The sequence below is a fragment of the Numenius arquata genome, chromosome 2, assembly GCF_964106895.1.
Source record: "Numenius arquata chromosome 2, bNumArq3.hap1.1, whole genome shotgun sequence".
NCBI classification, from domain to species: Eukaryota; Metazoa; Chordata; class Aves; order Charadriiformes; family Scolopacidae; genus Numenius; species Numenius arquata.
Window position 1 is genome coordinate 70,653,649 of NC_133577.1, and position 20,499 is coordinate 70,674,147.

Consider the following 20,499-nt stretch of genomic DNA (forward strand, 5'->3'; position numbering starts at 1 on the left):
AGCAGCCCATCTGCCCAGACACCCAGAGCAGAGGATCGGAACTGCTTGCCCCCCCCCAGCCCTCCCCACGTCCCCGGTGGGCAAGGCAGGAGGGCTGAGACCACTGGGAGAGGCTCCTGCTTCCCTTGCCTCGTTTATCCAAATAACTCCTAATACCTGCCTTTTCAGCAAGCATTTCATGGTGACCACAGAGCGTTTTACCCATGCAACTGTGCCTGCACTTTTTCTCCCACACGCACCCACTGGCCCCCCAAGGCTCACCCCGAGCCCAGGGGTGACCACAGAGCCCCCGAGCTCACTAGCCCATGTCTCGGGATGTCTGACAGGTAGCATTCAGCTCCCACGGGAAGTCAGCATGTTCTCGATATGTGGAGCGCTACATCCACAACCATGAACAGCTCAGGTGGGCTGGTCATCCTCAACTAAGCATGACCAAACATGACACAGCTGTGCTGGGGAGGGGGTGGCAGAGGGGAAGAGGCTGCCGGGGACAGGAGGAAGGACACGAGGAAAGACACAAAATATACAACCAAAGTAAAAGCCTCATCCCTTCCACAAGCCCTACAATGACAGAGGGTGAGATGGACAGGAGTATCAACCACAGTGAAATGAAAAACTATGACCTGCAACTTGCTCCAGTGATGCCAAGTGAGATAAGCACGTTTCTTCGCTCACCCTCCAGTGCTGTCAAATGCATCTGTTTTATTGCACCCGGTATCAAAAGCATCGGACATCCCACCTGAAACCCTGCCCTACCCCACAATTCACTCATGTCCCACCTTCTTCCCTCGCACTTTATTTTCTACAGGCAACGGCTTTTTGGCAGGAGTCACAGTGTCTGTTTGCGACAGGGCATGGCAAAGGAAAGCAGACGTCTCCTTGTAAAGCATCCTCTTCCTGAAACCCCTCAATCCTTCCTGGCTGAGAGGAAATGCAGGGATTCATAATGGCTCAAGTGCTTCTCTGGGAAACAGCAATGATTTTGGAGGGACACGAAATAACTTTTAAGCCAAGCTCAGTCTTAAAGAAGGGAACTCCACAATCTGCAGCTCGCGTTCACAGTTGAGCAAGAACAAAACCAGGGCTCAGGCACCTACCTGCAGGGATACTGAAAATGATACAGCTACTTTACCGAGGTGGTCTCACCTACATTAGATAAGTTGTGAGTGATATGGTATACACATCTATATGGATACAGATTCTCCAGGAGATATTGCATTTGCATAGAGATGCCAACTACATCACAAGACCAGGTCAAGACTGAGATAACTGAGGATACAACAGGAAAAGACCAGAAGCGGATTACCAGAACTGCAGAGATACCAAAGAACTGGTCCGGTAAGGCCACCAGAACCTGGCACTGGGAGAGATGTGTAAAAGATGCCAGCCATGCAGCTGTTCTGGGTCAGGATGGAAACAAGCTGGTGGATGTGGATTACAGATCACTCCCAGTCAAAACGTCTTGGATGATCTTTTTCTCAAGCTTAGGTTTCTAGTAACCCTTTTGTTCAGCCTGAGAAAGAGTCACATTGCTTCAAAAAAATCTCTCCCTGGCTTTTGCAGGCAGAGTGGCAGTGTTCCCTCCTGAACACACTGTGATTTACAGCCTTCCATGCTCACACCGGCGACACAACCCCTTATGCAGAGACTGCAGACAGCACTCCTGCCAACACATACGCTGTCACAGCATCGCTCCACATAAACACCCTGCATTCACCTTGTTTATATTTCCTCCTGTACAGGCTGCGACAGCTCACAAACACACAGAAGGCCTAATTTATATTTATAATAAATCTCCCTTCTTCATTCTCTGCAGCGGAAAAGAGCCCTGGTACAAATGCATTTGCTGAGAGAATGGCGTAATAGCTCTAAGGAGAATCAGGCCCACATTTCCTTCTGTAGACAAAGGGGATGAAGCCACACGCAAACACATGTGCGTGTTCCTACACATGCCTGCAAACACAGAAAGAGTCCCACACATACATACATACACCCATATACTCTTCCACCTGTATTCTCACACACACGGCCCGATAACAGTATGTACTGCCCCTTCTGACTCACACGTGCTTTCAGGCAGCACAGGCATTTGGGAGGTGCACTTTCATTATCCAGGTGCTCACAGCCTCAGATAAGCGATGAGAAAAATGACACTGCAAGAGAAGGATTGTCACCATCAATGGGATGTGCTCATGTCTAAGTTTCACATGCCCTTGTCAGGAGGTGCAGCTATTTTAAAATGAGGTTTGCAACATGTTTCCTATCCCCACTTGCTAAATAAATACATACCTATTCTGATGTTGAGAGAATGCAGAGGGGGATTTTGATGGGAAGATAGGTTTCTGGTGGTGCCAGTGATAGTGCTAGAACAGATGAAGGAATTTGTAATTGTACTTATGACTAAATGTGATCCCCACTTGCTTTGTAGGCACATGCCTTGGAAGAGTTATAAGGGCTTGGGTTTCTCCACAGTGTACCACAAACTGACTGTAGCCAAGAGTTGTCCTTTTTTTTTCCCTCTGGCTTCAGAGAAAAGGTTGTGATCTCCCTTCCCTTGGCAAAGGACCTCATTCCAGCTTCCTTTGCCCCCATGATCCAGAAGCCTGACTGTGGAAGCATATAACCCACAGGATAATGCCATCAGCCTGCTCAGAAACTGGAGCTAGTGTGCCGTGCTGACGCCACGCAGGGGAAGCACACCCAGCCAGTCCTCTCTGGTCTCTACTGGTTCCCAATAAGCTTCCGTGAAGGTGACCTAACTATTAATTCCTGTCAAGGTGTTCTTTGCTCACGTATCTTCTCAGCAACTTTAACTCCCAAAGGCACTGCAGAGTTTGACTGGCTCGTGTGATTCCTCCTACATGCCAACTTCTCTCCATCCTGGCAGCATGAAGCTGGACCAAAACCTTTTTGCTCAACATGGCCACCAAACCCACTCGCAGCCCGCCCAGATGCCAGAAAGCTCCTGTGCACTGATGTATCGGGAGCTGGACGCTGGGCATCACCTAATCCCAGCACTGCTCCGCTGCTGACCCAGGGCTTTTTCCTGCGGCACGTTGCCAAATTCCCGTAACTGAAGGAGCCCCATTAGATACTCCCCTACCCTATCACATCACTAAAGGTAGCTGACACGTTACCTGTTACTGCTCTGCTCAGATCCCTCCCCTGCACTCCTCTCTGGGGGAACGCAGTTTGTTTGTCAATGTTAAGGTGCTCAAGCACATCACCAGAGATTTGCCGTGTTAGAGATGACCTTTCTCCGGGTATTTTAATGACTAGCAATGGCCACTTAAGTCCCCAGAAATTTTATCACAAGAGGAAGATTAAAGATTGCATGCACACACAGAGTTACAAGGATATCTAAGAGCAATCTATTCTTGCAATTTTTTCCTCCAGGTTCTGGAGTCAATCATCTAAATAGGAAAGTAGCAATGAGGGCCAGAAATTACTGCTATTTAGAGGCAAAACAGAGACCTGCTGAAAATCCTTGCCAAACTATTTGGAATTTGTCAACACTAAATGCTGCCTAGGAGAAAATAAAACCCCATGCATTTTAGCTGCACGTTCTTCACCCCCAGCCTCATGCTTTAAGCAAACAGATAGCCTTCCTACTAATGTAAGCACGAAGTAACACGGATACTCATCCTTCTGCAATCCTGCTGCTGTCAGCTCCTGTCAGTGTGACAGCCTGAAGCCATGGAAGAACCATGCAGATGGTCACAAACCAGGTTCCTGAGCCACTACCAACACAGCTCTTCCAGAAACACCACTGTGAAAAGCTAACACTGGGGTGAGGCTCAGACCACCTCCACCATGACCACTCTCTGGGCAGGCTGAAGCACTGTCTAGAGATCATACTTCTGCTGATACCCTTCTTTTGGATACTTCTCCCTCTTCTCCCCATGCCAGCTCTGGCTGATTTGAGCACCTGTTGCATCCTTTCTCGAATACAGGTTGCAAGCTCTCTGGGGCAATGCCATGCCACATTTGTCCATCTTTTGGAAAACCTGCAGCACAGAGATCCTTGAGTTGAGATCCCAGCTGTTAGTAGCTACAGATAACTCGTATTAAAATAAAAGTGAAGCTGCACCCAGGGATTGCTGTGCCTCCAAGTTTTTTCCAGACTAGATTACTCTCAGGAGACACAGGAAAGCCACCGCTAAGATAAAAAAATAAATCTCAGCCTACTAGGTTTACACAGAGACCATCAAAAATATGCGTCGATATTGTTCTGACCTCCAGATCTTTTTTTTTTCCTTCACTTTTTCCTAACCTTTAAAAGGCATGTAAGATAAACAGAGGAGAAACAGGGCAGACAACATCCTCGGAAGAGACGTAGGAATATAATCAAGCCCTCAGACACACGCACACAAACACCATAATTTATCTCTTCCTCCTCCTGTTTGATATTATCCTCTGTTCTAGTATCATAATCTGTTGCTATGGAAACAGCTATGATGTCACTACGAAAGGTTTATGGATGCCTTGAACAGGAAGGAAAGGTACATGATGATGGGAGAGAAAAAAAAACCACCTACAAACAGCTGCTGAGCAGGAGACGTTCCAGGAACAGCAAGTGTTAACAGGGAAAAGATAAATACATCGACGGTGCTGGCACTGCTGCAGACAAGAGCAGAATATAAACCGTGTTTTAAAAATAAAGAACGCTTACAAATTTTGCCTACAAGTAAAAATATTCTGGGAAAGCTAAAGGAGCTTCCTGAAAAACTAAACTTTCTCTGAAATGTTCTGCAAGTTTTCTGGGACTGGATATTTTCTGAGCCTTGCTGCTAGAGTCCAAGTCTCCATCAACCCACTCCATCGTCTGCTGTAACATTCCCTCCAGAAGTGTTAACGTAACACCCCACCAATGAAGCTAATAGTTCGGGAGTTTGCTGGCTACTCGCCATCCCGAATGCCTTTACGATCTGTAACTAGAAAAAAAAAAAGTCATGTCTTCAAGCAAAAATAAACAGAGACACACTGAATCCACTGGATCACATCCAGTAGCAAATAAACACCCTGACCCCAAACTGTAAGCAAAAAAAGAGCTTTTCTTGCTCTCTTCACCCAAGAGAAAAACCATAATGTTATAGACTCGCGGCCAAACGTACTGATATACCTGACCTGCTACTAGAGAAAACAGTATGTTGAGCCTCATAATGCTCGGAACGCGCCCAGCCTTCGGGCCACACACATCCGTGCAGCACGATGCACGTGCGGTTCTCACCCATGAGCTCAGTGACTGATGACTGTGCCTCTGCACTCATACCCGTTTCGGTCACCTGGACTGATGGTGAGAGTAAGGCAGACACAGGGAAAGAGGGTGGGACAGTCACACGTGCTCTTAAAGACACAAAGGCTGAGGGAAAATTCAGCATGGGGGGCCTGCTGGGGAAGAGGAGGGAGGATGGCAGACCAAATTCGTCCTGCACAGACACCTTCATCGTGGGAAGGGAATGGCAGTGAGGGAGAAAAACACAAGGATCTCAGTTCAATGAAAGGTGCTGGTGTTTTGGCTAATCTCTGCCCCGTCAGAATTTCCTGAGCATGGAGAGCAGGATCAGAGATACTACAGAGAATGCTACAACATCACTTTTGCCTCTGGTTTCAGCTCCAGCTGAGGAAGCCCTAGGCAGACTCTCCGTCCCACCTATGAGCATCAGGATATAGGTGGTATCTCCCATCGTCTAACACCTTCCCTTCCAAAGCTGTTAGAGACAACTGCTGGGGAAAACCTGGGAGAGACTGAAGTCACGAAGGACAGCTGCAAAAACCGTCCAACCCGGGATCTCCAGCAATTCACCCAACTTTCTGTTCCTGCTGGCCTTGGCTGTGACTGCCTCAGCCCCTGTACTTTTCAGGGATCACCTTCCTCTCTCCTGTTACACTTACCCTCATTTTCCTTCCCCACCTGTCTCTTATCCCCTTCTCTCCTGTTCCTGACCTACTTCCTTACTTCTTCTCAACCTCCAGCCCACCCTACCCTTCCCCAAACAAACTCCTGACAAAAAACATTTAAGGAAACCCACACACTGTGATTTCCTCTCCCCAAAGAACCAGGCCGGTTTGTGTAATCCACCCTCCTGTGTCTTCATCTACATAAAATGCAAATCCTGTGGGGTGGGCACTATCTATCCCTTCGTATCAGTGTCATGCCTAGTGCAATAAGGTCCTGCTTTTGTTCGGTGCTGGCGCTGCTATAGCAAATCCAACTGTTCTTAGGAATACTTCAAGAGCACCAAAGGAGAATAAAAGAATAGGAGGTGTGAAAACAATGCCAAGTGGTTTTGTGCAGTTTTTTTCAGATTCTTTGATATTTTGGGGGGGGGAGGGTTCTGTTCCTATTTTTTTTGAAACAATTTCTTCTCTTCTGTGCTTTCTATTTGGGACTGCGGAGTGGAAAACAAAGCTGATCTTGGTGAAGAAACAGAGATTGTGCTTTTTTTAAATTGGCAGGTGACACCAAGCAGGAAGGGACTGCAAAGTCAGGGGAATTAAATTAGAATTCAAAACAATCCTGACAAATTGAAAGGTACAGGATGAAATTCAAACGGGACAAATATGAAAATCCCACGCTTCGGTAGGAAAGGCTAGCTCTGCCCATACAGGATAGAAAATGCCTCAGGAGGCATCACACCTCTTGGGACAGGATCTGGGAGTCAGGGCGCATCGGAAGCTACACACAGATGAACAATGTCACGGTGCAAAAGTTAAAGCAAACAGGAGCACAGCCTGTAAGAGATGTGAAGGAATACTTCTGCTCTCCCTGGCCAGCACAAGACCCAAGGTAAAGCGCTGTGCTCTAGCAGTGCCATTCAAGAAAGAGGTGGACTAGCCAAAGGAAATACAGAGAAGCAGGGAGATGGTCAGAGCTGCAGAAAACAAGACACAGGAGAAAGCTGAAGGATGTGGTTGAGATAGGATCTAGCCTAGGGGACATAGAGCCAAGGGGAGACATGACAAAGAGGAAGGAATAGTTAATTCCACACCCGCTGTCGACAGGACAAGGAATCGCAGCAAGCAAAGCAGAGTGGAGTTACAGAGGAGGTAAAAATCTTTCCAATGACAAAGATAGCTAAAGGCAGCGATGACAGCCTGGGCAGGCTGTGGACCCTCCACTCCATACATGGGGAACACACTGGACAAGCATACATTTGGTACAGTACATCCTGCTTTGAGAAACTTTTTGAAGTTTTTCCTGTGCCCACTTCCTATGATTTCAATGATTTTGGTGAAAGCTAAGTTTCTTTGGCATTTCAGCATAGCCCACTGACCAAGATAAACCTGTCAGCATTTAGAATCGGGAGACATTAGCCTGCAGGGTACCGCGGTGTAACACCGTTTTTCCAGATCTTGTTAATGCCTTTAAGAATTAAAGGTTATAATGAACAGGACAGACAGCTGCCCTTCTGAGTTTCCCAAGTTATCTCTGGCAAATACCCCTGCCTTGCGAGGTGACCTTTCCCGCTTTTCAGGGTAGGAGCTGTAAGCGATTGTTCTTCCTTCATCCTTCCAGAGACAGGCAGCACAAACCCTGGAAGGTGAGCAGGACAGAGAATGAGGCATGAATAAAGAGTGAGCCTCAGCTTCTCCAAGCAAATGTCCTATTCAGTGGGAAACGCTGAAGAAAACCAAGGGAGCAAACTATGCCATCCTTCACCCAGCATGAAACTCCCTCTCCCTCCAGACATGGCACAGACAGGCTAAGGCTCGCCGTGTGGAGATGGCACTTCCCCCCACATAGCTCCCTGGGTTTCAGTGGCACTGTTGCTGATCTACACAGTGACCCCCAAAATCAGAATCACACCCTCACACCTCGAGGACGCTTGACTCCCGCTGGCTATTTTGTACTGCCATTCCCCATACGCCCCTTGAACATATACAGCACTGTATAAACACACACTATTTACAGTTTATTACTACTTCCATTCAATACATAAATTCTAATGGCATGGCTTTTTAATTCTTTTAGCCCTGACTCTGGACTGTCCAAGGTATTTTGAGATGTGGTGATGCCTTTGTGAGCCTACAGAGATGGGGGCTGCTCCTCCACTAACCTGCGTGGGGAAGTCTTAGAAGAATGATTTCTACCATAGAAATTACCCAACTCAAAAGGCTACCTGAATTCAAGAGTGGTCCCAAAATACATTCACTTGTGCTTTCCAGAGGGAGGACCTCAGCTGGTGATTTGGCCAAACTGAAGGAGGATTCGGGTGCGCTCTCTGTGCTGTAAATGGGTGGAAGCAGTAACATGCCTCTACTCTTCCCCCATGACAGACAGACAAATTGCTAAATGCCCTATCCGGAGTGAAATTATCACCTGGGTTTATTTTCAAAACAAAAGCTGAACTTTGTACTGCTGGGGGGATACTTTCAAAAGATAAGGCCTCCTGTTAAACACTTAGGTTCACGGTAGGGTATCTAAATAGCTAAAGAAACAACCTTTTCTCTAAATAGCGTTTAATTCTCACTTCTTGTTATCCACCAGTTAACCTTCCAAAAGCAAGAAAAAGACCTATAAATAATATTTCACATTCAGAGGGCAGAGATTTCCTAGTAAAGGTGAGGAAACAACCTCATTTTTATAAATGGACTGATTAAGCTATAGAGGCCATGAGTCAGAAAGGTACTTCAGTGTGTGGCCAGCTTTAAAGATATAAACAATGCTAATGAAGTCAGCAGCACTGCCTGCAAGCTTAAATTTAGGCACAGACCTTAAAATATCTTCTTAAATTGGGATCAGAGAGGAAAAGGGTGGAACTTTCAAAAATACCCAGTCTCAGCCTATCCGTCCTCTACGGACACAGGGACGGGGACATTGTAACAGCTGTCAGCCCAACATTGAATGCCTTTGGAAACTCCCCTTCTTGGGAGTCTCGCCCAAAGGCAGGCACTATCCCAGTTGCCTCAACGCCTGCACCTAAGAGAAGTGGTCTAATCTGCCTCATACTGGTGTCTCAGCCTAGTCTGAGCAGAAGGTGGCTGAACTTGTCCTTGACCTCGCCATCTGGCAGGTCTGCACTAACACCATCACCTGGGACCCATTTGGTGAGGCCCACAATTGGGACAGGGATTGACCTCCACACCCAGGTCACTAATCCTTCCATGATTTGACTTCCTAGAACTTTCCTCCTGACCAAATGTCCACAAATTTTTACACACCATTGCTGCGATGTGGCCAAAACTGAGGCTTATTCTTTTAACCACCCACGTACGTTATCTGTCTCTGAATAAATGGTCTAATTTCCAGGGGCTGACAGTTCAAAAACCTTGCAGGCATCAAGGAGTTGTCTGGGCTGTCCTCCATCAACAGAAGACCTGCACTGATCAGGGTGTATAGCCAGCTGTTAGCTGACCACATCCAGTCATTTCAAAGTACCATGTGAAAGTGGGCAGTAAAGAGCAACCACTAGGTAAATGGGGAAACCGAGGCACAGGAAAATGAAAATGACTTCATTTTCCAGGTCCAGCGGAAACCAAGAGGGTTTTCCCCACCTGTTACAACCATGCAGAGGAACACGCTGTACAGAGTCCAAGGGCCGGTGATGGTGGCCAGTAACTGTGCTTGCCTCTTTGTCCAAGGGCGTTGTTTGTCTGCTCACCCCGGCTCCTGGTCCCGTCAGCGCTCTTTCCGCTTCCGAAAATAAAACAGCATTTTTCGCCCATTACATCTCAAAACCATTTAATAGCTAGACGCGGCAGCATGATAAGAACAATAATTATAACTGGAGGGGGCTTCCTGTTATCCTGGCTATAGCCATATCCTGAGCTAACAAAAACTTACGTTTTCGGTCCCAGCATTGACTTTGCTTAAGTTCTGGTTATTAATTCATAAACAGGAAGCGCCTCCGAGTTATCATCTCCCTGCACGAACTTTGGGGTAAAGACCTTTACTCCGCCTCACCGGTGCCGCCTCCCTGATGAGCGAGTTTTGTGTGCTTTAACGAGATTTTTGAGGCTGTATTCAAAACCCAGCAAGGCCAGCCTGTTCCCAGTGTTAAACGGGATCTGATCCGCGACGCATCCAGGGTGAGAGTTTCAGGCTTCCCAGCCCCTTGTGTGACGAGGACGGCGTGCAGGCAGGTCCCTGCCTGCGCCGAGCTCCAGCAGCGGCACCGGTGGCAAGGTGCAATTTACAAATATTACCGAGATTAATTCCATAAGCCACCCACATAGAAAACTACCGACAGGGCTGCTAAAAATACATCGTGAGTTGCAACAAAGTTGTCAGGAATAAGTAAGAAGCAAAGCAAAGAGGAACAAAACCAAAACAGAAGTAATCGCTGTTTAGAAAATAAAGGTTAAAGCTTATAAGCACCTCTTTTTACCCAATTCTGAAGGATGCCAGGTATGAGGCACCCAGGAAATTGCTGGAGACGCTTCTCCAGGGCAGAAAGCTACCTGCAGCTCAGGCACTGGTGCTGTCTAGCAGTAAACCCTCTAAAAATGGGGTTTCCCTTGGTCCACTGAGCCTGGCTCCGTTCTCTGCTCCGTTCTTCTCACAGGACGAGCACACCGATGGTGGTGTTGCACAGCAAGGGCAACATCGCCCAAAGGAGAGTCCAAAGAACCAGATCCTCGCCTGCCTCAAGCCATTCGCCTCCTCCGAAGCTGACACAGCCGCCCCTGAGGAAGCAGCACCTCTGGTGATGAGCAGGATGGCGACCACCAGTTTGCCCAAAATCTGGAGCAGAGGCCGTACAGGATTACACCTGAGGAGGCCCACTTTGAAGCCCAACACATTTCACCGCACGGCTCACAACCGAAACAAAAATCCACGTCAAACATTGCGTGGCAGTGTTATTTCTGTTTTATTTTACTTGGTGGGTTTTTATGTCTTTCATCGTACTGCTCAGCTCTGCAACACTCGGAAAAAAATGAATGAGAAAAACCCAGTAGAGAAGATGACAGCAAAAACTCTGAATTCCTTAAAACGAATGGGAAAATTCTCCTTGCACAGTGCATGGGGGGAGGATTTCACACCAGATATTCACTTATTTATCATTTCTCGCCTATTAATATCAGGTGAGGCACCATTCTGCTTCCCAGAACAGGTATTCAAGCCAGCTGCTCAGCACAGACACACACTGCCCTCACCTCCACGTTGAGAATCATGGGTGACTGTGCATGTGCTCTATGTTATCACTCACTTAAATTTCTACTGGAACCATTTCATAATGCCTCTGAGGTGTCACATTTCCTCCCCAGAGTGCCTTTTCTGTCAAAGAGCCTATGTTCTGAAATCCCTACGGTGGAGATACTGTTCCACCAACCCTTGCCTGCCTTGTGGTGGTGGCGGTGGGCATGCAGGTGTGCCAACATGGACCCGCTCGGTCAAGGGCAGGAGCAGAGAAACAACTGCCAGCCACAGCGTGGATCCAGCCCCTCGGCTCCTGCGCTCTTCTCAGTGGCCTGGCTGTACCTGATGCTCCGGAGGAGGGCTACAGACCAGCCCGGCTATACACATAATGTGAGGCTCACCAGGGAGGATCGCAGTCCTTGCCTCCTTCCAAGGAGGAAATCGCATCCCCTGCAATAAGTAAGTTTTTATCTATGCACTGCAATATTGCAGGGAATTCTAAGGACCTCTCATGGCAACTAGGAGGCGAAAAACATTCATTAACCCCTCCTTCACCTCCCTCGAAGCCAGCCAGCAGCAATTTAACCCGCAAACCTACTGCAACAGAAAACAGATAACATGATCCCTTGTCAGCCTTTACGCTATCCACTGGCTCCTGCCATTTGGGATACGCACCTACTTTAAGGCTGGAGATGTGCTGCAGAGCCTGGCCGTGGACCCTTCTGCATCGGCGGCGGGGCATTTGTTTTTAGGGGTTGCTTTTCAGGGCATTTTTCTCCATCTGCTCTCTCTTTTTTTTTTTTTCCAGCCAGGCAGGAGCACGGGCGCCGCTGAAGTTGGGATGCTCTAAGGAACCGCTAAACTTCCACCGCACGCTTCGGTGCGGCATCGCCGCCGCCGCCTCCTCCCCGGGAGGAAGCCGGCGCCCTGCCCGCCCCGGCTGCGGCCGAGGCGGCCTTCTCCTCCTCCTTTCTCTTCCCTTCCCCTTCCCTCCCCGGCCCGGCTCCGGGGAGGCGGCCGTGCCGCCGCTCGCCTGCGACGCGCCGGGAAGGGGAGCGCGGCCGGGCTGACCGCAGGCCCCGCGCCTCACTCCGCCTCCCCTCACAGCCGCTGCGGAGCCTCCGGGCTCCGCCGCGGGGGCACCGCACCGCCCGGTACCGGGGGATGCGGCCCCGGCGAGGAACGAACTTCACAGAGGAATCGCCGCATTACCCGCCCTGCCGGCGGCGCCCGATCGGGAGGGGCTGGGCAGGCTCGGCGGCGGGCGGTGCGGTGCCGGGCAGGCCTCACCGGCCCGCCGGTGGGGCCGCGCCGGTTTTGGGGCGGTGCGGGACAGGGACAGGCCCGGCCCGGCGGGGAGCCGCGGGCGGGGGCCGGGAAGGTAGGCGAGCCCCCGCCGCAGCCCGAGAACGGGGGACCGCTGCCAGGCGGCGGCGGCCTCCCCCGGCCCGCGGCAGGCCCCCGCGGCCGCCCGCTGCCGGCGAAGGCGCCGGGGGCGGCCCGGGCGCGAAGCGGGTGGGGGGTGGCTGCCCGGGCCCGGGGGCCGAGGCCGCTCGGCGGCGCGGCCGGCAGAGGGCGCAGGCGGCGAGCCGGCCCCGACCCGGCAGCCGGGGCCCGCCGCGGCCCCTCCGCCGGCACCGGCCCGTCGCCGCGCAGGGCCCCGCCGCCGCCACCGCGGCCCCTCCGCGCCCCCCTCCCCCCGCCTCCGGAGGCGCCGCCGTCCCCGGGCTCCGGCAGCCCGGTGCCCGGCGGCGAGGGCGGGGAGGGACGGCCGTCCTCCCTCCGCTGCCGAAAACGCTCCTCTTTGTCTGCCTGCCTCTCGCCGGGTCCGAACTCCGCACCGGCGGCGGCGAGCCCGGGGCTGCCCAGAAATAAATCACCCAGCGGGCCGGTAACTTTACACCGCCCGCCGAGCGCCCTCCTCTCGGGCGCTGCAGCCCGGTCTCGATTTTCTCCTCAGATAAGTTTTACCGGCCTCGCCACAGGGAGAAAAGTACCGTGTCCCCCTATGTGTATCTCCCCACCCCTACTCCCCCCCGCCGGGCGCCCGGGTCTCCGTCGCCGCCGCCGACCGACCGACCGACCGACGGGTCCCCGGGCGGGGTGAGGCGCCCAGCGGGTGGATGGATGTCCCTCCGGTTTATGTAACGCTCCCCGGCCAGCGCCGAGCCGGCAGGGGTGACGGGGGAAGATAAATGCATCGCGGGGGCATTTAAATTATCCCTGATATATATTTTTTAATTGTTTTTTTTTTTTTTAAACAGCCACCCTGAAATACGCACCGATGTAACACAAACACACACACACCCCCTATATATATATATATATTTTTTTTTTTTTTTTTTTCAGCCCGAAAAAAACTAAGTTGGGGCACTTGGGCTTCTCGCCGCAGCCCGGGTTGGGCTGAAGGAGAAGCCGGAGGAGCTGACAGGCGGCGGCCGGCAGCCCCCGTCCCCCGCCGCCGCTACCCGCGGGTTCCCGGCGCCCGGGAGGAGAGCCCCGGCGGGGGGAACTCTTGGGAAACCGGCGAAAGGAGCGGGGGTGCCTGGTCCTGGGAATGAAAACTGCAGCGAGGGGCAGGCAGGCAGGGACATACACACACAGACACGCACACACACGGAGGCGCAGGGCAAGCTCCGTCCACCTCATTGTTCTGCTCGTCACCGGCACGGACTTCACCCACCGCCCCCCGCCGGTGCCCGACCGCCCGGGACCGCGGGGCCGGGGAGGGAAGGGGGGGTGGGGGGAGAGGGAGCGGGGGAGCAGAACCGGGGGGCGACCCGCGCCTCGCTCCGCTCCCCGCCGGTCGCCGGGCAGGGCGGGGGTGCCCCGCCGCCGCCAGCCTCCCCGCAACAACGCCGGGGAAGGGGAACACGGCGAACCGCGGGCGGCCGGGGACCCCCGCTTCCCCCTCCACCTCCCCCCCCCCCCCCCCGTCGGCGGGGCGAGGGGTGCCGGCAGGGCGGGCCGTGCCGTGCCGGGGCTTACCTTCGTACATGGGGGCCATCGGTGCAAGGACGCCTGTTATTCATGGCAACGCCGCCACGAACGACGCGAGATCGCAGCCCCCCAAACTCAACACACATCTGCCATCTTGAGCGGGTGTCTCTCGGCGGAGGCGAAGCTGCCGCCTGCCTTCTGCATCGCTGCCCGCCTCAGCGCGGGGGGAGCCGGGCACATCCAGCCCCGCTGCCGGCCCTCCGACGCGGCCAGGGCGGGCGGGCGAGCGGGCGGGGGGCGGCGGCGCCGGGCCGGGCCGGGCCGGGGCCGGGGCCGGGGCGAGGCGCGGGGCCGGGCAGGGGCGGCGGGCGGCGGGGCCCCCCCGGCTCGGGACGGCGGCGCTGGGGAGGGAGGGAGGGGAGGGAGGGAGAGAGGAAGGGAAGGAGAGAGGGAGGGAGGGAGGAAAGGAGGGAGGGAGGGAGGGAAGGAGGGGGGCTGGCGCGGTGCCCCCGCTCTCAGCGCGGCATGGCTGCGTGTGCCGGGGCGCCTGTAAAAGTTGCTCTGGGGGGGTGAGAGAAAGGGAAGAGAGAGAGTCGGAGGGAGAGAGAGGGAGACGGAGACCGAGACGGAGAAGAGGCAAAAAAAAAAAAAAAAAAAAAAAAAAGGCCAAAAAAAAAAAGCGAAGGGAGTTTGCAAATAATCAAGCGCCGATGGCACTGATCGCGGCTTCCCAGAAGGAGAGGGAGCGAGCGAGAGAAACCCTCTGCTGAGATTATGTGGGATCTTGTTTAACAACACATTTCAATCAGGAGAAAAAAGGAACAGTCAACAGAAGTTGGTGAAACACTTCTGTCTTCCCCCCCCCCTCCCCCTCCTCTTTATAGAAAAGAGAGGAAGGGAAAAAAAAATAAAAAAGGCAGCTGATTGAAGCTTTGCAATTCACTGGCTGTGGGGATCATATAATTTGAGCTCATGTTTTACAATAGCATGGAAAATTCCTACCTCTCTCCCTCTCCCCAAATAAATCTTCTATTCCCTCAAGGCATTTCACAATCTGGTTCACTGACAAAAGTTCCAATTTATCGTTTTTTTTTTTTTTCATTTAGCTTGCTTGCAGTGTAAATATTTAGTGGATGCATTTAAAATAAACATACGTTGTTGCTTTTAGGATTCGGGTTGTGTTTTTGTTAAAAAAAGGAACCACATCAAAGAAGTGTTTACTTACTGAGATTGACAGCCACTACTTCCCCTTTCCCCCCTCCCCCCCCCCCCCCCCCTTTTTATTTTAAAAGATCCATCTCTCTGGTTGAGCCCTTGCTGTAGGAACACCAACCCGACCAGCATCATTCTTGTCGGTGCGTATAGGAAAGCTGTAGGTGAAGCCACATTATCCAGAGCCCCCTTTGCCTGACAGGGGCTTTACAAAGGAAGGTCAGTCACCAGGTACCCATTACACAGACAAGGAAACTGAGACTCGTGCAAAGCCTCTGGCAAAACTGGAAATGAAACCTGGGGCTGTGATCCTGCATTACCTCCCGTCTGGATCTGCCTGCCTGGAGCTCCTTACAGGCGAGCAGTCTGGGACCAGACCAGTGAAGACATACTCTCTTCATGCCTGCTGTTACGGCTGGTCCCCAAAAAAGCTGCCGCTCGCTGCTGCTGGTGCTAGCCCAGACCTCTCCCACCGCAGGATTTGATCGTGGCAGGGCTCCACGCTCAGCTGCTCCTGTTCAGATGTCTTGAGGAGGAGGCAAGAGGTAAATTTTATTTGGGGATTTCAGTGAGAGCCAAGTGCTTCCCTCAGCCTGGCCTCAAATCTTGGGGTGCTCAGAGGATACTTGCGCTGGCAGACAAAAGCGAGCCAGGGAACAACCTGTTGACCAGCTGATGGAGCAGGATGGCCAGTGTCTGCACTGAGAAGGAGGTAATCCCCAGGCTCCCGCGGCCCCCCTTGTTCGCAAGGTATATCTTCAGTGTTTTGCATGATTTTTTTTCCCCACTGAAAAATTCCTGAAATAACAAGAGGGCTGTCTCATGGTCCATTTGCATTCTGTTTACAACATGAAGCTGAGGATACCTGTTAAATGTGTCGGGGAGTGGCAGGCAGGGCAGGTGGAGGTGGTTGAGGGCACAAAGTTGGCTGGGACAGCACTGGAGGACTGTGTACAGCAGAGGGAGCAAAACCTGCTGCCGTTTCATCCCTGCTTCATTTTGAGAGTGATCCCAAGACCAACCACCACCAAATCTTTGAAAGAAATGGAGCTGCCTCCAGCTGGACCACTGGGGAAGTCCAGGCCAGAGCTGGAGGGTAAGCGGTTCAGACAGCAGTGGGCACAGTATTTGAACTTGCTTCTTGCCCCTCTTTTATTTAGCCATGGAGACCCTCAGGATTTGTTCTAGGCACTGAGTCGACAACCTCACATTTTCCTGAAACACATTTCTGGTCATTGTCATTCTACACTACTCTCTTCATGTACGATGGAGGGCATTATCTGCTTTCCGAGGCTACTGATGCTTCTGATCGCAGCCTGCCGCCTTGCCCTTGATCAGAGCGGCAGCCATGGACCCCTATTTCAGAGCCATGGAGGAGATGTGGAAAAGTATCGGAGAAGAGCAGAGGACAAAACCGGAGGGAAGTAGCAGGCTGCTAAAGGAACCGGCTTTACTTTTTATTATTGCATTTTGCTGCAGTGTAGCTCCAGGTTAGCCACAACACCCTTGCTTTCCTCGACTGTGAAATGGGGGCAGTCGTACCAACCTCTGCTGCATGAGACTGTGCTGGTGGGTTCTTCTCCCTCTTCGTTTCACCCTGAGCTATCCCGTAGCCCTTGGGTCTGCATTAACTCCACATCCATCAAAGCTAGCATGACACAGGAGCTTAAAACATAAACCAAACTCCCTCCTCACCCCTTTTGCCAGAAGAAAAGAGGAAGGAGTCAGCGGAGGGGTCTGCAGGACTCGCTCTGTGTGGCCTGGGCATGGAAGTGGTGCCTCCTGGCCCTGTGGCTGGTGGGTGGAACACAGAGAGGGATGCAGGAGCAACCAAACCTGTGTTGACATACTTTGCAAATGCTAAAGCTCCCTGGCTTCAAAGCACAGGTTATTCTACCTCTTTTAGGGGCAAGGTGCTGAACTTGATGGTCTACTTGGAGGGCCCAGGACAACAATTCCTGATTGCCTTTCAGGTTCAGTAACACCAAGGACGTGACAGATTCTCATCTGCTGATAATGCATCCAAAGATAGGAAAATGAATGGCGATATTTTCACCAAGTAGGACCATTCAGGTCTTACGTATTTTTAAATGTTGCTGCCAAATGAGGTCACAGCACATCTGGTAAACAAAAATCAGACCCAACAGGTCCTGACCTTGGCCCAGATTGGCTGCTAAAACCTGGTGCGTGGAGGAAGCTCACAGTGTGTGGGCAGGCAGAGGGATCAGGGGTTCGCCTTCCTCCTCGGCTCACACAGGGGCCTCCCTGATGGAGGGGGCTTGGGCCATGTGATTGGAGATGGGGGATACAACCCCTTGCTGCGTATTCCCACTGCAGTGCACAGACAGGGATGCACTCCAGAGGTGGCCCAGCTCTGAGCCCACCACCTTCTTGCTATCATCCCCAAAATTAAGCATCCATGCAAGGATGCTACACCCTTGGTCATCTAGCCCCATCCTGTGGAGTGACCATACCTGTTGAGAGCCAGACACTGGCAGCATGGCCACAGGAGCCCCGGGACAAGGTTGTTCTGCGCGAGAGATCATGGTCTGCACAGTGCAGACCTGAGACCACAGGACGTGTCACTAAAATTTTGAATCCACAGAGACTTTTGCACTCTAACAGGCTATTTCTTCTATTTGGGCCCTTCTCTCAGGAGAGGGTGGTGAGCCAGTGATGGAAAAACACGTTTTAATGTCTCACCTTATAATTTTTTCATGTCTTTATTTGCATATTTGAATCTACCATAAACGCACCCGTAGTCTAGGTGCAAGTACACAGTACACCCAGCCTTGTCAGGGAGCGTCGTGTACCACCGAGACAGCAGCATCCTCAGCTACATCCACCACAGCTCCCAGGTGATGGTGGCAGAGACTAAGCCAGGGAAAGGAGAGGTGGCCTTTCCACAATGCTGGGCTGGCACTCAGGGGGGCTCGTTTCCATTTCTGCCCCACATACACAAATCTTGGTGGTCTTGGGCATGTCACACACCTCTCCAGAAGAGCACAGGGTGTTTGACTGCTGGAAATGGTGAGAGTCTGAGGTTCTTTTTCTTTTCTTTTCTTTTTTTTTTTTTTTTAAAGTTACTACAGATTTTGGAGGACAAGGTACAAGAAGGAAGGCAGGTGAGTTTTTAAAACAAAGTTGTTGGGCATCACTCCTATTCTAGGGATTTCACAAATGGACAAGAGGTGTCCTTTGGTCTCTCAGAGCCAGAAATGCATCAGCTCCTCTTCTCTGCTGCCTCTGCCAGGCCCCAGCTGTGCCAAGAGCATGTGAAGAGCAACGCCAGAGGTGCCTGCTACTGAGGTGCAATTTCTTCCTTCTCCCAAGGAAAGCTGAGGGGGTTTGTGGGTCCCAGCTTTCTCAGCGTATTGTCAATCCAGTGCATTTTCTTCTTCAGAAAGGCTGAGCCTAAAAATCATACTAATAAAAGACTGCACAGTACATTAAAAAAAAAACCAAACAAAATAAATAAAACCAGAAAAGAAAGGCTGTAAGCACATAGGGTGAGCACGTCGCCGTCAGTGACAACCTTTAATACCTGTTTGCCTTCACGGAGGAGCTGGAAGGCAGCACGTTGTTAACAAGAATCAGGCCCCAAATCTTTCCCATTAAGCAAACCAAAATATTTTTTGTAAACACCAGGGGAAGATTTCCCAGTGAAATATACACAGATGTTTTCTTTTTAAATGTAAATCAGTGCGGGAATGGACAGTTTAATTAAAAGCAAAATTATTAGGTAAGTGCTGAGGGAATCTACTTTATTTGGTGGGTACACTCACATATTTTTACTGGTGAGTCAATTGCAATTTTTAATTTCTTTCCTCCTAATACAATCAACTCCAACACTAGAGACTGTCATGTGGAACATTTGGGGGAGGATTTTTCCATGGATAGCAGGAATGTCTGCTCTGTGTGCAAGTTGTGGGCACTTGGGCAGGCTGCTATGGTACACCCATTCCAAGCCTTACATCTCTGCTAATCGTTAGCAAACAATCGGTATAGGCCGCCTCCATGGCATCACCTGGAGAAAATCCTGTCCCTTGTGACTGGGATTTTGGGTCGCTGCTAGCAGCTGAAACGCTCGGGCTTACAGCTGGCTGGGATGCTAAGGGAAAGGGGATGCAATATTAACTGACTTTGCACCCTGCTGCTGCTCTGTCACTAGATTCAGCTCTGTTCAGTACCACCCATTCCTCCACACAGGACCTTTTTTGCAGGCAGATGTTTTGCAGGAGACCCCCCTGCCCCTTCCCTCCATCCTGCACCTCCCTCTTCATCATGGCAAATGATACAGACTGGCTCCTAAGCATGTCAGAAAACAGTCAGAGTACTGTACTGGGACCACGACTGCTTATTCTTTAATGTTTTGGGTAAAGGCCCTTATCTTTGAATGCATATGGAAAATGCATAGCATACTTGAGTGGGGTTAGGGACCGATGGCCCTGTCATAGCTGAAGTTCAAAATAAGACCATAAAAACCCATAGAAAAATCATCCCGTGCACCAGCGAGTGGGGCTCTATAAGAACACAGATATTTTTACTCAATCTGAACATCAGTGGCATCCGCAGTGCTCATGTGATGCAAATGCCTTTTTCATGGGGTAACAATTGGATTTACAGTGCAGACATACAGAGGGATGAGGCTTAATTCCCGCTATGAAACCAGATGATGCTGATATAACCTCAGTGGCTTTAGTAGATGTACCCTGATACAGACAGGAGTGTGGCAATGAGAAACAGGACAGATGTTGGTAAAACGCTTTAGGTACCACGGATGGAAGAAAGGTGCGATGAAAGCACACAGCCTGATTAGTGCCCCAGGGAAGGCAGAGATCTGGGTCACCTCATCCATGCCTACCACCACATCTGATCGCATTTCTGAACCTTACTTCCCCATCAGGGATATTGCTGAAATAAATGCCATGAAAATGACGTGGCCTCTTTGTTTGAGGGGTTAAACGCAATTTCCCATCATCGAGCTTTTGCATTTGGCTCAGGTATTGTTGTCAAGGTCTTGGATCCTTTTCTTCTTATTATTAAAAAAGAAACTTTGAAATATATATAAAAAAAAAAGTGCTTATCAGATAATGAAATTCTAGCTGTGGTCAAGTCTTTCAAACAACGAGGGCCATGAATTAATTGGAAGTAATTATAGTCTTTTCTGAAGTATAATTTTTAGGGTATTTTTTCCCCTGACATTTGCAGTGTGGAAATTAAAAATAAAATGGTGTCAGAATCACGAGATTTCAATCTGTCTT

General features: G+C 51.0%; 1 protein-coding gene across 2 annotated transcripts in view; it reads right to left on the minus strand.

The window, feature by feature from the left end:
- The window catches only part of HIPK2 (homeodomain interacting protein kinase 2), a 132,464-nt gene extending 118,161 nt beyond the window's left edge, over nucleotides 1–14,303 (minus strand). For both annotated transcript variants that reach the window (XM_074168260.1, XM_074168259.1), the window contains exon 1: nucleotides 14,072–14,303. In XM_074168260.1, the coding sequence (XP_074024361.1) occupies nucleotides 14,072–14,090 (19 nt within the window). In that variant the 5' untranslated portion in view covers nucleotides 14,091–14,303. The remainder of the gene's footprint in view (nucleotides 1–14,071) is intronic.
- Between the last annotated feature and the right edge of the window lie 6,196 nt (nucleotides 14,304–20,499).